This window comes from Poecilia reticulata, chromosome 1, assembly GCF_904066995.2.
Source record: "Poecilia reticulata chromosome 1, P_reticulata-male-v2, whole genome shotgun sequence".
NCBI classification, from domain to species: domain Eukaryota; kingdom Metazoa; phylum Chordata; class Actinopteri; order Cyprinodontiformes; family Poeciliidae; genus Poecilia; species Poecilia reticulata.
This window is the reverse complement of record NC_088830.1, coordinates 18,448,811-18,469,902: the sequence shown is the minus strand read 5'-3', so window position 1 is coordinate 18,469,902 and position 21,092 is coordinate 18,448,811. Positions and strand designations below refer to the sequence as shown.

Genomic DNA, 21,092 nt, shown 5'->3' with positions numbered 1-21,092 from the left:
TGAAATGTCTGACAGACATAATATTTTAGCAACATAAAACTGTTCACAACGTTGACAATTTTATATTGGTTGACCTTGTTTATTGTATCCAGGAAGGGGGAAAATAGAACTTTTTTTTTTTATCCTTATGCAAGAAGAGGTTTGTGAGAAAGCAGAAGGTGAGACACAGTGGATTGTGTCTGTTAAAGCAAAGAGAACAATGACTGGGAAGGAGAAAAAAAAGAACATACTGCAGCGGCTGAAACAACAGGTGAAAATCTGCAGCCATGTGGAAGCAGAAAAAACAGGATGTTTGTCAGTAAAGGGGATGAAATGATGCAGTCTTCCTGTTTTATTCCATATTTTGCTCCATACAAGCACAGAGATTTTATGATGACATATGGACACTTTTATCTCAGCAATATTCACACAGATCTCTGAAATACATCTAAACACACTGTCTTATGCACCTGAAACACTTCTACATGTCAATCCTAACAATGAGAACTGAGAACTGGAGAGACAAACACCCCCAAAAAAGACAAAGTTACCCATTCTTTTTCTTTTCCTCACTTTTAAAATAGCTTCACAAAACTTGTAAGACACTCGTCTTAGCTTCTTATTGCTAACCACAGACACACAATGTCCCTCTGCTCATAAATCCTCATCTAAATGTAGCCCAATATCGACCAGGCCATCCATTCACTTCAGTCTGAGTTATCCATCAAATTCGATCATAAGTGCCTTCATCTCGACAGAAAGCCGGTCTGTACTGTCAGAATACAAATACTTGCTGTTCACAGAACATTCCCTGAAGATTTTCACGACTATTGCGCACTCCAGATACAGTCACATACCTGCAGATAAAAAGGACAATTAAATGAGGCCCGTTGATACCTAATACTTTATGCATGGTATTCTTTCACAAATGATTAATGACTAATATTTTTAATAATGAAAACCTTCCCAAATATTCCTAAAGAAAACAGTGCAGGCATCTGCAAAACAAATTTTTCTGCCATCAAAACCACTTAGGGACTATCTAGGTTTGGGCAATACTTTCCATAAAGATAAAATGCAGCATTTTATTCACTGCCATCCAGTAGTTATTTGTTATGGATAACTACTGAATTGCAGTGAATAATGACCCTGGAGCTAAAATTTTTCAATATCCATCTTTCCGACTCCAAATCCGTTCCATGTTTCTGAGGGAGAAATAAAATCCCCATATTATGGTGCTGCCACCACCACATAGCCTTTGACAAGATACCCAAAAATGTTAATTTGTCCTTATCTGACACGAGCACCTTCCTCCACACATTTACTGTGCGGCCTGCATTGTTTGTAAGCAGTCATTTTCTTTCAAGAATGGCTTCTTTTTTGCCACTTTTCCATAAAGGTCAGATTTCACAACCAGCAGAGATCTCTGAAACTTGTCTGGAGTTACCATAGACCTCTTGGCTGCTTCTCTTAATAATAATAATAATAATAATAATAATAATAATAATAAGAAGAAGAAGAAGAAGAAAAAACTCTTCACCTTAAGGAGTCTGTTAAGTCAGGCAGAGGATTATATCTTTGTGGATTGGAGCTGATATTTTTTAATAGTCACAAAATTGTGTTGTTTATTTATTGATTCCATAGCAAAGCAACGCAGTAGAACTAATTATATCCAATTATGACCAGTGATGGGTTTTGCTTGAACGGATTTTGATCATCCAGCAAATTGCAAAGACAGATAAAATGAGCTGATTTCCTAAAGTCTGAGGGAAAATTTTAAAGGCTGAAATTAAAATGTTCCAGCATTTTCATTTGTCCGCAAGCCGTAGATTTTTTTTTTTTAATGATTCCAGCTGTTCTTAATTTTTCCAGCTGCTATTAAGCCAGCTAACAGCCACGCCCGAGCAACTTCTGTTTGTTTTCATCCCAGGGAGTTTTATCTTAATTATGTATATACAGTGACTATTTAAATAGCTGTTTGTGGTGCATAATTGTTCTGTGAATGATTCTCTCCATAATGTCAGCTGCATACAAAGTAATAAATGAGCAACTGTGCGTGAGGCATTGTGCCTGCTCATCATCCTTACCTACAAAGGTTTTGAGCTCAGGACAAATGATCAGACGGGTGTCATTTTATTCTCAGTGCTGCTGAAGGCAAAATTCAGGTCCGGAAAGCTATTTGTGAACGTAAAAGTCACAGAAGTTAGACCTCTGATGTGAAACATTACTCCTGTCTGGAGTTTCTGAGGGCCTTAGCGGCCGCTGATGTCTTTGTGACCTTGAAAAACTTGGGGATGAGTCAAAGAAAATGTTTATTCAATGTGTTATTCAAAGGCAGTCAGCTCATTGGAGTCTGCCTAGTCATTGGGCTGGCAGTAAATGTTCTTACTGTGATGCCCTTTTTCCACCTCAGACCTATGATGTACTTTAGAGTCTGAATAAGCTCCCTGTTTCACTGCCAGCTTTTCCTCAGAGACACAGACACATAATATGTGCATGTGTCCGCATGCGTGTGCATGCGTGTGTGCGTGTGTGTGTTGTGTGTGTGCGTGTGCACGCTGGAGAAGAGGTTGCTTTGGATAGGATTTTAAGGAAAGGCTTTTGAGGAAGTAGTTTCACAATTTCATTCTCATTCAGCCAGGAAACACATGAGCAGCAATTTTTCATTTCATAAGAGAAATAAAAGAAAAGCAGATCTCATTCAAATACATAAGAAACGTCTATGTATTTCAGTGTCACTGGGTTTCCTGTATCTAGAAATTACAATTAGATGTAACCTTAAAGTGGCAGGTGTCTTTGTGTATTTTCTTTCTCACATTTAGTTTTGAAATGAAAAAATGCTTACGCGCTATTTAGGTCACCTATTGACGTCTTACCTAAAGTTTGCACAGGAACCATCCTGATGGTAAAGTGTTAGCAGGAGGGTTTTTTTTTACACTCATCTGTGCATAAAGCCAGGTCAACAGGTCATTTTTCAGCGTGCAATGGTTTAACAAGTTACAACTTCTAGAATTATTAAAAACAAAAATTTGGTGAACAAGCTTGGATTTATTGCAACATTTCTCTAATCCACACAGGATCCACACAAGTGTGCATTTTGAAAACATTAAGTTCCTTTCATCATTGTAACTGAATATTTGTCCATCATTTTTTTCTTTTGAAATGGTGGAATGTTTTTTAGCCCAGCAGAGGCAGAGTAATGAGCCATTTCAGCCTTCTCAACTAAACAGTCACCACAAACCAAAAGGTAATTGCCTATGATGCTCACAAATAACCCAGCAATTCCCAAAGCTCAAGCTGATCAATGTGTTGATGTAAATATTGTTTCTTAAAGAAACCAAGCTGGCTGGATGCTTCACACTGTCAAACAGCAACAGCCATTTTTGACTGCTGGCATTTTATAAACCAAACAATTTTTTTTGCAGTCAACAGATGACACCACTATCTGATACCGATAATTATAGCCTTCTATTAATCATCAATAGGCACTAATGCATTTAGTGTACATTTGAATGTCTGTTTGTTATCTACATGGTATTTAACAATGCCATTAGTGAGGGTTGGTAAATAGCCCGTGCATTATTTCTAGACACACAGAATAGTGATGTGTGGAGCTGTGTTTGTACAGAATGTTTCAGCAGTTTAACCTCTTTTTTTTTTTGCACTGGGTTTTTTGCATTAGTTTTGAAACAGCTGTTTGAATAAAAATGTAGCATTTTATGATAGAAAGCACTTCTATATTTAAATATGCGGAAGAGTCAAGAAAGAGATAAAAAAAAAATGAAAGGAGCCACAGTTTGTCGTGTAAAGACGTCTTTTTAGACTTAAGGCTTTTAGAAAAGTAAGACATTTCTTTTTCACTTAGGTTTTGTTTTTAAATGTCTCTGTTTCACAACATGCAGGATCTCCCTTAATTTATCAATAAAATAGAAAACAATATTTTATTATTACTATTATGAAAGTATGCTTTTGGAAACTTCTAATAGACTAACTGGTATGTGAGCTGATTGGACGCACAGCTGTGGATGTATTTTAAGGAAACACGTGCTTTCTTGTTTGACACAAGAAACAAACAAATCTGTTTGTCTTGTTGCGTTCTTGGGTAAGACACTTCACACAGCCGGTGGCACTGGTGCATGGCAGGCTGGTTTCTGTCAGACAGCCCCAAGGCAGCAGCTGTGGCTATAATACAGTACCTTATCATATTGTGTGCATGGTTGGGTGATTGGGTGAATGACTTAATACAGTGTGCAGTACTTTAGAGTTCAGTTCTCTGGACTACATGAAAGTGGCATTCAAATACATTGGCCATGTTCAATGAGAAAGTCAAAAGAAATCAGGCAAATTGTGAGCAAGAGTGAAGTCTGGTTCTGTGACCCAGAGATGAAAATGTTTTGGTCAGAAATGTTTAAATTGACTTGTCTCCTGTTGAAGCTGGAGACAAGGCACCGTTATCCACTGTAAAATGTGTCTGGTACTTACCAGAGCTAAAAGACCACTCAGCAAGGTGGAAGCCACTAATAAATAAATCTCTAACACATTATTTCTCATTATGGTGTCATTTAGAACATACAAATAATTTTGGTCTAATTTAACTTTATACAATGAAAAAAAAAAGTTTTTTTATTCACTATATGTAAAGTTCTGGTTTACTACATTCTGCAGGTCTTGCCATCCTCGGTTCCTTTCTCTGTGTTCATTATGCATTAGGTGTTGCCACATCAGTTCCTTCCTTTGTGTTTGGTTTCTTGGTTTATTCTTCTGATCATTTGGATTTATTTCTCTGAGGTTAGTGTTGTTTTTTTCCTAGGTTTGTGGCTCTTGTTGAGTCTTAGTCTTTTTTTCCTTCAAGTTTCCTGGTGTCATTCTACCACAGCTGCTTCACATACATCTCGATTAATTCGCCTGCTTTCAATGTCAATCTCTGCTCTTTCCTTCTGTATATAAACTCATCGGTTTTCATTGTTCTTCATTGGTTCCTTACTTTCCTCTGTCTCTTCTAATTGACCTGTTCTCTCCATGCCAGACCTGTACGTAACCCATGAACACTCCAATTTTTTGTCTGCATTTAAGGCCAACAATCAGCAAACAAAGGTGAGAGCTTTACTAAGATCAGTGTTTGGACCTCAGTCACGACATCTCTGATCAATTAGTCTAAATGAGACATAAATTTAATTTCGCTTGTTTCTTAACAAATGTAATGGATCGGACGGAGAAGGTTACAAGACTTACTCTCCGGTAAAAACATTTTTTTTTGCACAGCTTACAGGTTGCAACTAAAAATAACATCAGGGTCTGGAAACAAACAATAAATCAGTCTGGGACTAATTTCAATAAAAGCTCTGAAAGCGTTGCAGCTCTCACTTTCAGTGCCAGACTGCCAGACGGCTCCAAATCACGTTCAACTTGCTTCATAATGCCATGATTTACGTCCAAGTCCATTTACAGAGCAGAAGTGGCACTAGTTCATGAAGGAGCTTGGCAGCTTTATGGAGAGACTGGCAGGATGCAACGAGACGAGTTTGCTGCTACCTGCCCAGCTGCTTCTTTCCAACCATCCAATCAGCACCTGATCGGTCCTGAAGGGCAGCGGTGTACAAGAGGAAGAGGACAGATGCAACACTCATCTGCTGAATCAAAACATCAACAAGGGTGAGGTGAGAGAAACAAGGGTAACGGGTCTTTCTTTTGAGGATAATATTGCCTGAACCAAGGCATTATGGTAAAACAGAAAAAAAAAAAAGACAGCATGTTAAAGTTGTATTAGTGAACTGATTTGTTTATTTTTACCCTTTCTTTAAACAGGGTGCCAATAAAGGTGCAGCACATTGTACCATTATTGTTCGGCTAATTGTGCAACACAAAGCTTAATTTGAGCCAACACTTTACACCTTACAGAAGCTGTAAGTGTTTTGGGATATGTGTCTGAATGTTTTGCAGGGTTCTTCAATTAAAAAAAAAAAGCCAGACTGAAAGTTGAGCATCTGTGGACATCAATGTACAAGTCTTGCCACATATTTTTAATTCCTTTTGGATCTGGACATTTGACCAGGCCATTTTAACACACCACTATGTCTCAATCTGAACCACTGCATTGAAATATCAGCTGTATGATCAGGATCATCGTCAGGCTGACAGTTCATTTCTTTTTGCAGTTTCTATCAAGTTTTGTTTAATTCCATCTTAATTAAATCCACTGGGAACCTGGTCTCCACTAACACTCTTAAGCACATCACTCACTCACCTGTGACAAGTGAAACAGCCCAGCAAAAGTTACTGAGTTTTAAGAGTCAGATATATTATGTCTACTTATTTCTGAAGGAAAAAGGTTTGAATCGGGCTTTGCTTGGGTTTTGTGAAAACTACTGTTTGGCCTATAATCTTGCAGAAGGAGGAAGAAAAAAAACCTGAAAAACTTAGGAGGTTGCAGGCTGCTGTGCAACAGATGGACTCATGGAGTTGTCAAGGCACCATGATATGAGATCGCTGTGTGGCATGCAAAGAAATTGACAAACGTTTTGGTTGAAAATGGATACATAATGCAGCTCTTTGTGTAATGACTTTGACTCTGATCTCTGCCTGCTGTCTTTTAGGCTGTCTCCAACTTCATCTGCTCTTGGTCACATGTGCCGTGTTTATTTTAAGCCTAAAAAAAGCAGCCTGCGGTGAGGACTTTCTCTACCAAGATGTGGTTAAATGGCTGCTCCTGAGATCACTGGAAACTAAGGAAACTAAAGCCTGCTTGTGCACATGCAGGCTCATACCGTATCATCTTTCTGTTTGTTCATTTTTTGTTTGGCATTTAATAAACTTCTGATTTGTTCAGTTAGGTGTTGTCCAAGTCTCTGATTGTACTTAAAAAGTTAAAACGTATTACATATTTTATTATTATTTTATAGATTTTCATAATGTTATCTGTCTCGTTTGTCTCCCATTAACCATGAAAAAAACAAGAACATAACTGTATTATTATTCAAAATTAATGTACTGACAGAGAAAAGCCTGATTGGCCTTTTTTGAAATCAGATTTGTCCTGATTAACGTTCTGCTTTAATAAGAGCTTTCCCCACAGTAATTGTGCCATTTCGTGCTAATATGGCCTGTTTTGTACAAAGAGGAAAAGCTTTTATAGTGTTGTTGGTAAATTACAAGCTCCTGGTTATTAACAACTCCACTTGCTTGTGCACTAATTTGTAAAGCAGCAGTTTGCTTTGGTCTTCATTTGAAATGAGCAGGTAGCAGCTGTGGCTGTAAATCAGGAGCTCGCCCACACAACGGGTAACTCCCATTAGTATTAGCAATCATTTGAAAAATAAGGTGCCATTTTATCCAACAATTCTTAAAAATGTTCCTATTTACTCCATCCATCCATCCATCCATCCATCCATCCATCCATCCATCCATCCATCCATCCATCCATCCATCCATCCATCCATCCTCTGTACACCCTTGTCCCTAGTGGGGTAAGGAGGGTTGCTGGTGCCTAACTCCAGCGAACATTTCGGGCGAGAGGCAGGGTCACCCTGGACAGGTCGCCAGTCTGACGCAGCCTATTTAGTGCAATCCATGTAAAATTTAGAAAAAAAAATACTCCTGTACAAAATAAGACAAACTAACTTTGTTGCAAATGAAATCTTTGAAAACTGAAAACCCTCTCACTGCTGTTTGTGGTTTAGCTCCGCCTCCTTGTTCACCAGATCCTGCTTGAGGTTGGCCAGCATTTCCACGGAGACGTCCACCTGCCGAGAGAGCTCAGAGGCCTTGTCCTCCAGGTCCTGTTTCTCCTGGCTCAGCCGCTCGCTCTCCTGCTTGGCCCTCTCCAGCTCGGAGCTCTTCCTCTCCAGCTCCGCCTGGAGACGGCCTACACGGGCCGCTATTTTCTGCTCCACCTACAGAACAAGAAGGCCAACAGTTTCAGCTGCTTCATGTCCTTTTGAAATTTACATACTGGAGAGAGAAAAAAACTCGGCATGATATGCAAACAAACTTAACGCAAAGTAACTACCACATCAAAAATTAAGGGCTTCTGCTAGTAAGCATCTCACAAATATGGAATTGATTTACAGTTTTACGGTGTAATCAATTTAATGTAGTCATGCAATTTGTTGTTGAAAGAAAACCATAAATAGTTTTATTTCCTCAAGCAATTATGTGGAAGATTGTGTCCTGATCTGATGAGATCCAACCTTAACTGTATTGAACTACATGCATGTTTCAGACATGGTGGTGGCTGTATCATGCTTTGGGGATGTTTTCATTCTGCAAAGAAAGAAATGCTGGTTGGAGTTGATTTTTTTAAAAATGGACAGAGTTTAACAGAGGACAATCACGAGAGAAAACTTTCTAGTGGCTGCAAAACACATGAGACTGGGGCAGAACAAGAGTGGCAATTTTTTTTTTTAGATCAAAGTACATTCATGCGTTAGAATGGCCCCCATCACACTCCAGATGTAAAACCAAATAAGAATCTGTGGCAACACTTGGAAACTGTCGTTCGCAGGATTCTCCATCACGACTGACAGAGGTTGAAATATTTTGGAAAGAATGGGCAAAGATTTCAATTTCTAGATCTGCAAAGGTGAAAAAGTAAACAGTAAAAGAGCAGCTATAGTCACAGAGAATGTTCTGCAAAATAGGGATGTGAAATATACACCACACTTTTCAGATTTCCATTTGTAAAGTATTTTAAAACCCAATTTTCTTTTCATCTTACAATTCTGTATGTAGGTCTATTAAAGAAAAAGTTACTTTTTGGTTGTATGACAAATTATGGAAATATTGAAGCTGAAGGCTTCTTTCTTATGCAACCCCACACCCCCCCCAACACAGTCAAAAGTAAAAAAAAACACATAAATAATAAATAAATAGGAGTATTAGTATGCTCACATCGAAAATCTACTTTCCCACAGGCTAAGAAATATGCATTTCTGGTGGTTGGGTAACCTCCTCAAATTTCCTGCATATTCACTTTGTTTATGAGAGTTTCTGATTAAAGATGTAGAGACGCTATGCCTCTAACATGCAACATATTTGTACATGTTCCAAGATTGTTACCTTTAGAAGGACTGGATCACATTCAGATTGTGGCTCTAATGAGCTCCTTAGTTTCCTGTCTGCTGCTGAGCTCAAGGTTCTTTAAAAGCAGAAGAGTGTCAGGAGAAGTGTTGTTGACGGTTTAATGTCCAGCCTAAGGAGGGAGGGGTATAAGTATTTCCCTTGATTGCTTCTGCACTTTGCAATTACCCCCTCCAGAAATCAGGCTTGCACTTTGAGCAAGTACATGGCCACCAGAGTCAGCCTGTTAATACACCTCCTGCTGATAAAGTTTATTCTGATAACAGCGGCAATCCCACTTACCTCCTCCGACAACTTCTCCAGCCTCTCGTCCAGCTCCAGCCGCTCGAACGCCCGCGCCTTCAGCCTCGCCAGGCCCTCCTCGTAAGCCGCCTCTACAGCACTGGCAGCCACATTTGCAGCCACAGCCACAGCAGTGCTGGGGTTTCCATGGCTGCCTGGATCCGTGGATGTCATCGCTTTCTTCATGAAGATCTCCCCCAGGGGGAACTCCACATTAGGAATGTACCTGGCCGCAGAGTTGGAGTTAGCTGGGGTCAAGCTGAGGTCGTCGGCACAGGGAAGCTCCCGGCAGGGAAAGTGGCGCTCCTTCAGAGCCGAAGGCCGGAGCGCTTCGAAGGGGTCGTTGTTGTTGGCGGGCGTGAGGAGAGCTCCCTCGGCCACTAGGGGCAGCAGAGCGGCGGCGTCACATACACTGTTGGACTTGGAGAGGACATAAAGGGTCTCGTACGTGTGGTTGTACTCCAGGTGGGCTCGTAGGGACGAAAGGCTTCGGAAGCGCTTGTGCTCCCCGCAGCGAGGACAGCGGTATGGCAGGTCCAGAGAGGCCATTCCGTGCAGTAACTGCCGGAGGGGAGGGAGGCGCTCATGCGGCACGATGGCAGCGCCAGTATGAGGGCACGGAGGTCAGACCTCTCATGGTGAGAACGGGGCAGACTGGGTTAGTCAGCATGAGGAGGAAAAGATCCCACCGTAAAATGGAAGAGCCAGGTCAGTCACATGACTGCGCAGGGAGGGAACATTCAGTCTCTGCACTTTAGAGGTCCTGAGTACCTGAATGGAGGCAAAAAAACCCCAAAAGAACACAAGTCACAGTTTGAGTTTCATCAAGTCACATTCATACCGTTAGGCACAATCTGAAAATGTTCAGCTAGAGATGTCCAGATGACTGGACTGGTCAGAACCTTGGTATTCAAATTTTTTCCTAATCGGTAGATGTTCACCATTGACCATAAACTGCACAAACTGAAACACCGACTTGGAAAGACTTTTTGTCTGCTGAAAAAAGCTGAAAGGTTGACTTCAGTAGCTATCAGGTAAACTTTATGTTTACAGCAAAGTTGCAATTTTTGTCTTTTAGGTTTTCAACTTCTGTCTGTCATGAAGTCTTTTGGTTTTGTAATTGTTGGTATTTTATTTATTTATTTATTTTTTTACAAATGTGAGAGTTAAGGTAAGGGTCTGTATTCTGTAGGGAATAATCACTTGATGTTTAAAGCTGACTTGGACAAATCACACTCTACTAAAATAAAATGCTAAAGACCGTTTAAAATGTCAATTCCAAATCATTTCATTTTTATCTAAACCTCTCACGTATGGTGGGACATCTTCTGCTCCTGATATAGTAAATGACCTCTAACTGTAGGAAGACTAGAGGGTTTTGAATGTGACTAATTTTAATAAAGAACTTTTAAAAAGTACTCTTTTTTTTGTTTGCTTTTCTGCGACTCCTAATTGTTTCAGATCTGTCACACACTCAACACCTCAATGGTCCTCACAAAAGTTGGTGTTAAGGCCTTCCCCAAACTTCCACACCAAAGAGTAAATGCCTCAGGTAGGATTCCGGTATGAGGCATTCACTGACTGATAAAGATTGGGATTTTTGAGTTTCCAACCAACAAGTCAAATGTGAAATTGTCAATTTCTCTGTGCTTTAGTCTTAATCTTATAAAATATATTCTGTGGTGCATTTTAAATAAATAAAAAAATACTATCTTGCAACTAATATCCTTTGATTGGTGTTGCTGTCTTGTCACTTAAGATTATGTTATTATTGTTTAAAAAAACATAATTTCTGTTTTTATAAATAAACAAATAGTTTTATGTCCCTTATACTGTTACTGTTTCAGTGTTTAAACTCAGTTTTAGCAATTTGAATGCTATTATTCACAACACAAACTCAAGAAATATGCTTGCAAACAAAAGAGAAAATAAATAACAGTCCTTAACAGTCCTCTGGATGAAACTGCAACATCCAGAGGTCATTTAGTCACTGTTTATATCATTTCATGTCATCATTGTTGGTAAAGGTCCACACATTTAATAGAGCAGAAACATAAGAGGTTTAGTTCGAGTTTAACATCACACTCCTGAACTTTGTCCTCCTATGTAGAGGGAAAACTCTTAAGAGATCCAGGAAATGAAAATGGATCCATTAAGGAGAGTGCTCACTGGTGCCAACATATTTTTTCTGGGTTGCGTCTCTGAGGTCAAACAAGATAATATTAAGACCAAAAACCTAAATGTGTAAATTATCTGACTTGCAACCATCTGCTCTTCTCCGTGAGTCGCGAAATTCTACACCCTGTTTAAATTCCCATATTGAAAAATGAAAACGGACACAAATAACCTGACCAACTCTCTGAAGTATAAATACTGTCTTTTTCTCAAATAACACACACTTCTTCATTCACAAAATTTCAGTGGATGAAAATTACTTAACATTCTGTTCCTCCTTCTCATATATGCTACTTTAAATTAGGATTATTTGAAGACCTGCCAGAACATTACATTTCTGGTCTGTCTGGTAACGCTTGTTTTTCTTTTGTTGTAACAATGTCTCTTGACACTAAATATTGGATTTATTTTCCTGTATATGGCGCCGCATTTGCCAGGAAAATGCATCTGTGGGTCAAGCAGTAGAGCTGAGGTTTGGGGTTACGCCCATGAAAAAAAAAATCCTCTTTGCCAAACAGCTTTTGGTCGAGGTAGTGTGATAGTAGTGCAACCAAATAGTGCAGCATGCACTGTTTTTATTTTAAGATTGGCTACTTTACATCTGGGTAGAAATTACAATCTAAGACTGAAGCCTGAAGCAGTGGAGATTTGTCTGAACTCTTCTACATCCTACAGCAGCTGTGAATGAGGAAAACAGCCACCATTAGACATTTAATGACAAGTCACAGACGCAGACCATTCATAGGCTGGAAATCCCCTGAAATCACAGAGACTGCTATTAGACGTCTGGTGAGGCTGAATCGGGGAGAGAACTGGCAAGCTGTGCCCACTTATTAAGCAGGCAGAATGTCACAGACCTATTCACCAAACTCAAGTCAGCAGGCAAAGCCATTACAGAGTTGGATTGTTCACCGTATTCCTTTCTGTTATGACAAATGATGCGGAAGAAGCTTTTGCATTTCCCCTCACTGTTCCAATTATTCTTGCACAGATACATGAAACAGACATCGAAGTTGCATTCACTATCGTAGAACTGACGTAAAAGTAGGGAATGTTTAACTCGATTGGAACCAAATAGTCGTATTCTGGCTTTGAAACAAGTTGAAATCTTTTCTTTCCTTTAACTAAAGTGAAGGGAATAAAACCGATCCATGCTCATTTCTGCACTGATCACAGGCCGATTTGCAGCTACATTAAAGTGGAAGTTGTACTGCAGCACTAATCTGAGATGCAAACAAGCGCTAAGTGAAACAAACAATCTCCACAAAGCAGCCACCTGGTGGTGAGGCAAGACTCCCCTCTGTGTGCCACAGTGTGCAGCATTAGGAAGTGCACCATGTGTATTTTGTTCAGTTATGTTTTGTCTAATATTTGGATAAACATCAATATTCCCAACTTATAAGACTCCCCATTAGAAATGTCCATAAACTATTTTCCTTTTGGGGGGTCTCTTCTGTCAATATTTATTGAAAAGCTATTGTTCGAAGCTCCCTGCAGAGATGTAATCTCTTCTTCCTCTGTCGTATCTCCACATTTGCAAACTGTCTAATGGTCAAACCGAGCAATGAAATGTAGCAATATGTAGAGAGACTTGCAGGGGTAGCCTGTTCCCTGCAGCAAGGTCACAAGTGACACAGATAATATTAAAGGTTCAGTAAATGTCTCTTTATCAGCAACTGCGTACATGAGGGCTGTGACCTGGAAAACTGTCGACTCCCAATCCATTTATCACACCCAGGAAAGGTTTCTGAACATAAAAGAAGGGATCAAAGCTGGGTAGCACAAACAGATGAAGAAAACCGCAGCTTTGATAAAAAGAAAGTAAACCTTTGTCAATTTTAGGATTGTACATCAGGCCATGATAAATAAAAAAAGGGCTGCATGGTAGTGGAGTTGGTCACATTGTTCCCTTTCAGGGATCTCATCCTGACCAAGGTTTGTTCCAAATGTTCTTGATGGCTCATGACCGCTTCAGACAGACACGAGAGATGGCCACCAACTCCCCCATCATCCAGCAAGGTTCTTGTTTTTACCAGGTCAAAAGAATCACTGAGTATTCCACTGTGTTCTTATTGTTAAAGAAAGATCAATCTAAAATGGCTAGAGCTGTATAGAACAAATTACTCTCATGATATAACTTCTAAACACCTTCTAAAGGAAGAACATGAAGTTCCTGTTTTCTCAATGCTGTTAAAGCATTGCCTCACTTCATTTCAATGAATCCTACCAAAGGGAAGGGAGTTTATGGCAGTGTCTTGATTATTTATTTATTTATTTTTCTTCTTATTTTTTTCTTCAGCCTTGCTGTCAGAGATTTGGTGTTGAACTTGAGACCGTTGTTCTGTTGGTAACCCAATTCAGGCCAAGCTTCAGCAGACAATGTGTTTGGGGTCAAATCAATGGCTGCATGGTTCTCAAGTCCCATGATTGTGAAAGAGTCCCAAATTATTACACCTCCCCCACCATACTTGACAGATGAGAGTAGGTATTCTTGCTGATGTAGTTTTTGGTTGTTCGTTACAAATGGATTCTCTTGTTTTGTAAAGAAATCTTGCCTCTAATCCTAAAGACCTCGTTTTTGACTTAGAATCTACACCAGCATAACACTAAGATTTTTTTTTTTTTTTCTCAGCACGGAATGTAAAGTTATTTTTAACAATAAGTCTGGAGCAGTAGAATGTATTTACATAAGAGATGTACCCATAATCCAAATTAACTTGGACCAAATGTAAATTTCATGGCTAGCAAATTAATTCTCCCGAATTCTAGACCTTTCTAAAGAACAAAAACTGTCACCGTGAACAAACCTTACTGCATTTGCTTTTCACTAAAAAACTAAGCAGAAATTTTCATATTCAAACATTGAGCAGCTGAAAAATCGCCATGTCTTACAGGGCCTTTTTTCCTCGTTCTCAAGTGGTACAGGTTAATGCAAAAATCATAAAACGAAGGAGAGAGAAAACATCCAGAAGATTCCAAATCGCTTGTTAGTGCTACATGTTGTTGCTGTCATTGATTTGTCCCTACAATGCTTTCATACGTCTCGTCTGTGTCCAGTACATTTGCACTGTTTCTTTATTGTCTGAGTGATAAAGAAACACTGCAGGTTCTTTATTCTTGATAATTATCTGCATTGTGAAGCCCATACTATTCATCTCCCTCCACCTCCCTTTTTGCTGAAGGCCTAAAGCTTTGGCTTCTAATAAACTGGTAAAAGAAAACTATGCCTCTCTGTTTCACACAGCCTCTGCTCAGTATTCTCTCTCTCTCTCTATCTCTCTCTGTAGCTCCATCATGCAGTCCGGTTAAGATTTATTTCTGCGAGCCAGCGGTCTCTGACACAGATTTTTTTTGTTTGGGGGTGTGAGAAGGAGAGTGACTCAAGGTGCATCACAGCTAGCATGCCAGGCCTTCACCCAGACATGCTGCAGCTCTCAACTGGCACGTTGCAGTGCAACACCGGAGGTGGCGGGCGTTCATGAGAGGTGTGACACGACCATCGTCCCACAAATTGAGCCATTTTCTCACCTGGCATCTCCAGTTTCGAAATGAATCCCTTTCACAGCCCAATGATTTATTTTTCTAGTTGATTTCAAGTAAATAAAACAATTGGTCGAGATGATACAAGAACTGTTATCTTATCTATGTTCTTACAATAAACCTGATCCAATAAAAGCTGGAAAGTATCCTCCAGAGCAGCATTATAATGTCCGCATTATTAATGCCAGTTAATAATGTGTGCCTAAATGTAATCTGAATTATTTGCACAACATTTTCACCAACTGACTCTCACTGAATAGTGAATTTCCCCAGAGATATCTTGTCATTTTCTCTTGTGGGCGATATTAACTTGCACCACAGAAATAAACTAAAACGCCAATTCTGTGAGGTTGGTAGGAAAAAATTATAAGCATCTGTCCAATCAACATAGCTGAATCTAGTGTTTTTGGGCTGCTGAAAATTTCTGTCTGGTGTCATTAATTGATTTTCAAATGTTACATTATCATTGAATTTAGCCTGTTTGTTCATTGACAGGGACTACACAGTGGTGCAGTTGGTAGAGCTGTTGCCTTGCAGCAAGAAGGTTCTGGGTTCGATTCCCGGCCCCGGTCTTTCTGCATGGAGTTTGCATGTTCTCCCTGTGCATGCGTGGGTTTTCTCTGGGTATTCCAGTTTCCTCCCACAGTCCAAAATCATGACTGTCAGGTTAATTGGTCTGTCTAAATTGCCCCTAGGTGTGAGTGTGTGTGCATGGTTGTTTGTACTGTGTGTCTCTGTGTTGCCCTGTGACAGACTGCCGACCTGTCCAGGGTGACCCCGCTTCTCGCCTGGAACGTTAGCTGGAGATGGGCACCAGCAACCCCCCCGACCTCACCAAGGGACAAGGGTGTAAAGAAAATGTATGGATGGATGTTCATTAACAGCAATCATACAATAGCTTGGTATTTAGCGTTAGCTCTTGACACTGATTTATTGACTAAATACTGTATACTTTGCAAGTTTCTGAGTAGACATTTGTATCATTTTGTCGACTTTATGATTTTAAATTCTGACATGACAGAAATTCTTGTCTTTAGACCAGAAAGACTGAGAAATAAACTGCTTAGTCAATCACTGAATCCAGGTGTTATAAATCGGCCTTCGGTAACAAAGCAAAGTACCTCAGTGTTATTTTTGGATTTGCCATTCATGTCCCAAATGAAACAAGTTTCTAGATCGTCCTTTTGCCTCCATAATATTGCCAAAATTACAAATATTTTGTTCAGGAGTAGCGCTGAAAAACTAGTCGATGCATTGTTTTACTTGAAGGCTGTAATGTTGTAATTTTTTGCCATCAGGAAGTCCACAAAATTCAGTTAGAAGCCTTTAGCTGATCCAAAATGCTTCAGCAAGAGTTCTGCTGACAATAAAAATGGCAGATCATATTTCTCCTATTTTAGCTTCCCTTCATTTGCTCATTGTTAAATCCAGAATGCATTTTCAGACTCTCCCTCTTATAGCCAAGCTTCATTATACATCAAAGATCTGGTTGTTCCATATGTTCCTAATGGAGCAGTTCACTCTCTGACTGCAGACTTGGTGGTTCCTAGAATCTCTAAAAGTAGCTTAGGAGGCACATATTTTAGTTATCGGGCTTCTCTCCTGTGGTACCAGCTCCAAATATTCAGACTGTGAGGCAGAGTGCATGTCTACTTTTAAGACCAGACTTAAAGCTTCCCTCTCTGTCGATAGAGCAGCTTAGCTTGTCCTGAGCTGCCTGTGTAAAAAACACAAAATCTAACTAAGCATTCTTGATCTCATTTCCAGTGCAAATATCTTAGTAAACTTGAAATAAGACAAAACTACTTTAAAAGTAACTTTTCGGCAAGATGTAGGGGTTTGTTTTAAGTAAATAATTAAATAAACAATTTACCCTTTTCAGATATTTGTAAAGAATTTTGAAAATCCTTTATTATTTTCCTTCTATTTTACAAATGTGGATTACTTGCTTTGGTCTATTTTACACACACACACATATATATATATATATATATATATATATATATATATATATATATATTGGTCTGTCACATTGGTCTGTCACATAGCAGATGAAAAAAATTAGAGGGGTTTGACGGCAGAAAATAATGCCAATAATAAAATTATTAATGCAACAACTGTAGAAGGAAGTTCAGATCTTGCTTCTGCTATATTTCTCCTGTCTAAAGATAGAAAAGAGGTGGCTATGCTAGAGCAGCATCATAGTTTGATTTATGCAGCTGGCTACAAGACACCCAGCTGTTCGTGAAGAGAGAGAAATGTTTGTCCAAACGTGTTATTATGGGGAAATATTTGAAGCACCAGTTTTGATGGCACGGTGAATAATTCTTGATGTTAGCGTCTTTATGCATATGCTTGACTTTGAACCAAAGCATTGGTAGTTTTTAGCATGAATGCCGCCTTGGGAAGGCACTCCTTCTGCTGCCCCACAACTAATCTAAAAACTAGAACAATATACATTCTGAAGCAGGATAAAATGCAGTGCAGTCTAGGACGTCACATGTAAAGCACTCTCCCTATTCCTATCAGAAGGTATTCCAACTTAACATTGACTGTAAGTTCTGAAATAAAATGAAAAGAAACTGACAGCTTGTATCTGTCAGTTGTAAATAAATGGCCCAAATCAGATGCCACCACTGAACTGAAGCATGATTTGTAGGTTTGCATGCGTTTTCTGCTGGAATACTGCAACTTTTGTCAAGGGATTTTTTGACTGAGAGCTTTAAGGCCCACTGTTCCCAAAACTCCAGCAGCTTCTTCATTGTAGCGTAAGAGCCAATAGCTTAGCGGGACAGTGTGAAGAGTCCCAAGGGAGTATTATTGTTTGAATGTTAAGTCGTTTCCGCTCTTATTTTTATTCATGTCGATGATCTTGGGTTTACAGAGTAAAATAGCCTGTTTTACAGTGTACAACGTGCACTGTAAAACTGGCATATAAAACTTGCACATATTGTACAGAGGATGCCCATTATTCTAAATACAGCATCAAGTCCCGTTTCAGCACACACACACACACACACACACAGGCCGTGCAGACCGGCCACGGTCCCCCTCTGAACACACTGACAGCAGCTAAAAGGGCTCCCAGTAAACACTGCCACATCCAGCGGTAACAAAAATCATCGATCCTCATTTCTGCACTGCACACAGATCAATCACAAGCAGCGGCTCATGTGGGTGTGGACGAGTGGCATCACCAAACTGATGCTACAGCAGCAGCGAAAGCCGCCGTCATGACAGAACGCATAAGCAGGCCGGGAGGCAGGTTCATTCACACCCATGCTGATCGCAGCGGCTGCGCTCTCCCGGGAGAAGAGAGAGGCAGAGGGGAAAAAAAGAAGGGTGATAACCTGGCGTGTACACGATTCTCTCTCCGGGTCCTAGCAGCGGCTCTGGGCTCATCGCTGGACAGGACCACGCAAATCAGACCGCTGAGCAGGCGCACCGGCGGCGTCAATGAAGCGACACTTACAGAACCTGCACCGGTGTGAATGATGAAGGGAGGACACGAGGTTTTTTTAAAAAAGAAAGAAGAAAGAAAGAAACGTGCATCTTACTCACCTCACAATCTTCTCCCCATTTTTTTTTTTTGTCTTCTCCAATCAACGAGCCGCTGGAGCCGCCAGTGACGTCACGAAGCCCCTCTCTGCAGCAGAGAGCGGTAAGGCCTGCAGAGGAGGACCAGACCCGAGGTAAGGCAGACCGTTATGACATTTAATCTAACCCCACGCTCCATTCACACAACAAACTACAACACCCAGCGTTGCCCATGTAAAAAGTTTTTTTTTTTTTTTTTTTTGGTGTTGTCGTTAATTTGACACACCCGAAAATGAAATAATTCATGTTCATTGTTCAGTACTGTTAAGGAAGAATTTTTATATTACTGTTAAATTTAGCAAAACTCTGGCTCTGATACTTCCTTTTGATCCCGGGTTTTCTCGCGTGACCACGTGCGGGGACAAAAACACAACAATGCGTGTTGACGTCACAGAATTACAGGATTTAATCCAATCAGAAGAAAATATAAGATAGTACAGGAAACTAAAGAAAGACAGATACAAACATTGTTACCTGAGACAAGAAGACAAAGAAATATCAAGGACGTCCTTGGAGAAAGAGCTGGTGCAGAAGTAAAATAAATCAGCTTTTTTCTGAATTGTTTCCCTTGTGCACAAACTTTTATACCTGTAGGTGTGTTTACCTCTTTAATGTATTCAAATAAGGCGTATCTCTACTTGACCAATTGGAAGGCATCTCTGGCCCTTTTAAATTTTAGAAAAAGTCCCGCAGTTTGGTCGCAAGATCAAACACCTTTTGTTAAATAAGGTGGAAGCAGACTCTCCGAATTCATGGTGGTTTATGGCTTTTCACAGATCAGTGTGAAAAGCTAGAACTTCCTACTGATTCTTTCCCAACAGACAAAGAGCAGATCAGAAGATCTTGGCAAACAATCTGCTTTAACTACAGTAAAATATATCAATAGGTCAGAATATGTTATAATTTTAAAACTATAATTATGGTATTTCAATCAAGTCATGATAAATTCTAAAACTAACTTATTTTAAATTTATTTTCTTAACACTATCCGGCCTCCTGTGGCTCTACAGCCATCTGGGCAAAGAGAAACAGATGCAGGAACCTCACAGGTAGCTGTGAAATTCTGGTTTCTCTTCTGCTCTGCCAGGAACAAACCTTTAAATCTGTACTTTTAATTCAATGAAAAGTTCTCCAAAAATCCAATTTGTTCTTCTGCACTCAGCATCTCCAAAGTTTAGTTCTGATATCAAACCAAAAGCAATAGATAATAAACAGAAAATAATGAAGTACAATTCCTGTTTCTAATTAGGAATTAGAAACAAATAAGAATTAAGACATTCATTCACCATAAACCTAAGTATTTCTAATACTAAACAAAACCTTTTCATGTGACTCTAATATAGTCAGAAATAATACAATTTCAAATACATTCATCATTAACTAAATTAATTCTAAAACAAGATAATAGAATTTTTAGTCAAAACATGTTATTAATAACTAAGAAAAATGTCTTACAAATTAAATGTTAGTGATTTAAAACATTTTATGTTATATTCAGTTTTTGCACCATGTCAGATGTTAGTTCTGGAAGATTTCTCATCCTGGTTACGTGAACCGACCAAAGTTCCCTTTCTCACAGTAATTCAAGTGATAATGTCCTCTACCTTCCTGCATATGTTAATTTATGACCTCCTGTCTTTAATGATAAGACCCCAGGGGTCTGAGCCGAGGCTCTCCTGCAGATCTATTTCAATACTTACCCAGCAATAGTATTTGTTTCAAATCACTAACAGAAACCTGTTCAAACTTAAGAAATTGGTTCTAAAAGGTTTAAACTGTGTTAAACACTCAAAATAATAATTTTTCTCAACAGTACCTAATTCTGAACTAAGTTTAATGTCCAAATATGATCTTGTTCTCATTCAATTATCTTTTTTTAATATTATTAATTATTATTAATTCTTAAAATGTACATCTCTTTGGTTGTGAAGTTGATCCCAAGCACAGACAAGAGAATGGCAGTATTTTATTTTTTCTGGTGATGATTAATCAAGAAAAAGAAACTTTAAAAGGGAGACAGAGATAAGAAAGCACCAGGAGAACTCTGGACAAGTTCAGATTGAATAACAGTGCAAGGCAAGCTAACATGAAGACAGGCGTTTAGGTGAGACAGCAAATGGACATTAGAAGGATCTCACAAAGAGGTAAAGAACGTGACGGTATTTTAGTAGTGTTAAACTTTTGTGAAGTAGAATGGGTTAGGGCAGATCTCCACTGTGGAACCAGCTCTGTTTTGTCCATGATTCAGACACCTTTTGATAAAGCTCATAACCTTGTCTATTTCCTAAACAAAGCAAATGAAGGAGTCATTGCTTGGTCTAATTGTATGAGCTCCCTTTTATCTTACATACTAGGGTTCTCCAATTGATTACCTTAAGATCTATTGTCCAGCAAATGTTAGGCTAGGCGCTGCTCTAACACACCGGAATCAAGCAAACTGATCC

At 39.4% G+C, this 21,092-nt stretch overlaps 1 protein-coding gene across 3 annotated transcripts in view; it reads right to left on the bottom strand.

Annotated features, from left to right (window-relative positions):
• fbxo41 (F-box protein 41) overlaps positions 1–18,805 on the bottom strand; it is a 37,682-nt gene extending 18,877 nt beyond the window's left edge. The window contains exons 1-3 of one of the 3 annotated variants that reach the window (XM_017305978.2): positions 18,613–18,805; positions 9,337–10,107; positions 7,639–7,868 (exon numbers count right to left, since the gene is read on the bottom strand). In XM_017305978.2, coding sequence (XP_017161467.1) covers positions 7,639–7,868; positions 9,337–9,885 — 779 coding nt within the window. In that variant the 5' untranslated portion in view covers positions 9,886–10,107; positions 18,613–18,805. Of the gene's footprint in view, positions 1–7,638; positions 7,869–9,336; positions 10,108–18,401; positions 18,529–18,612 lie in introns of those variants that run through there. The other 2 variants (XM_008411873.3, XM_008411865.3) reach the window with 2 other exon arrangements.
• Positions 18,806–21,092: the final 2,287 nt, after the last annotated feature.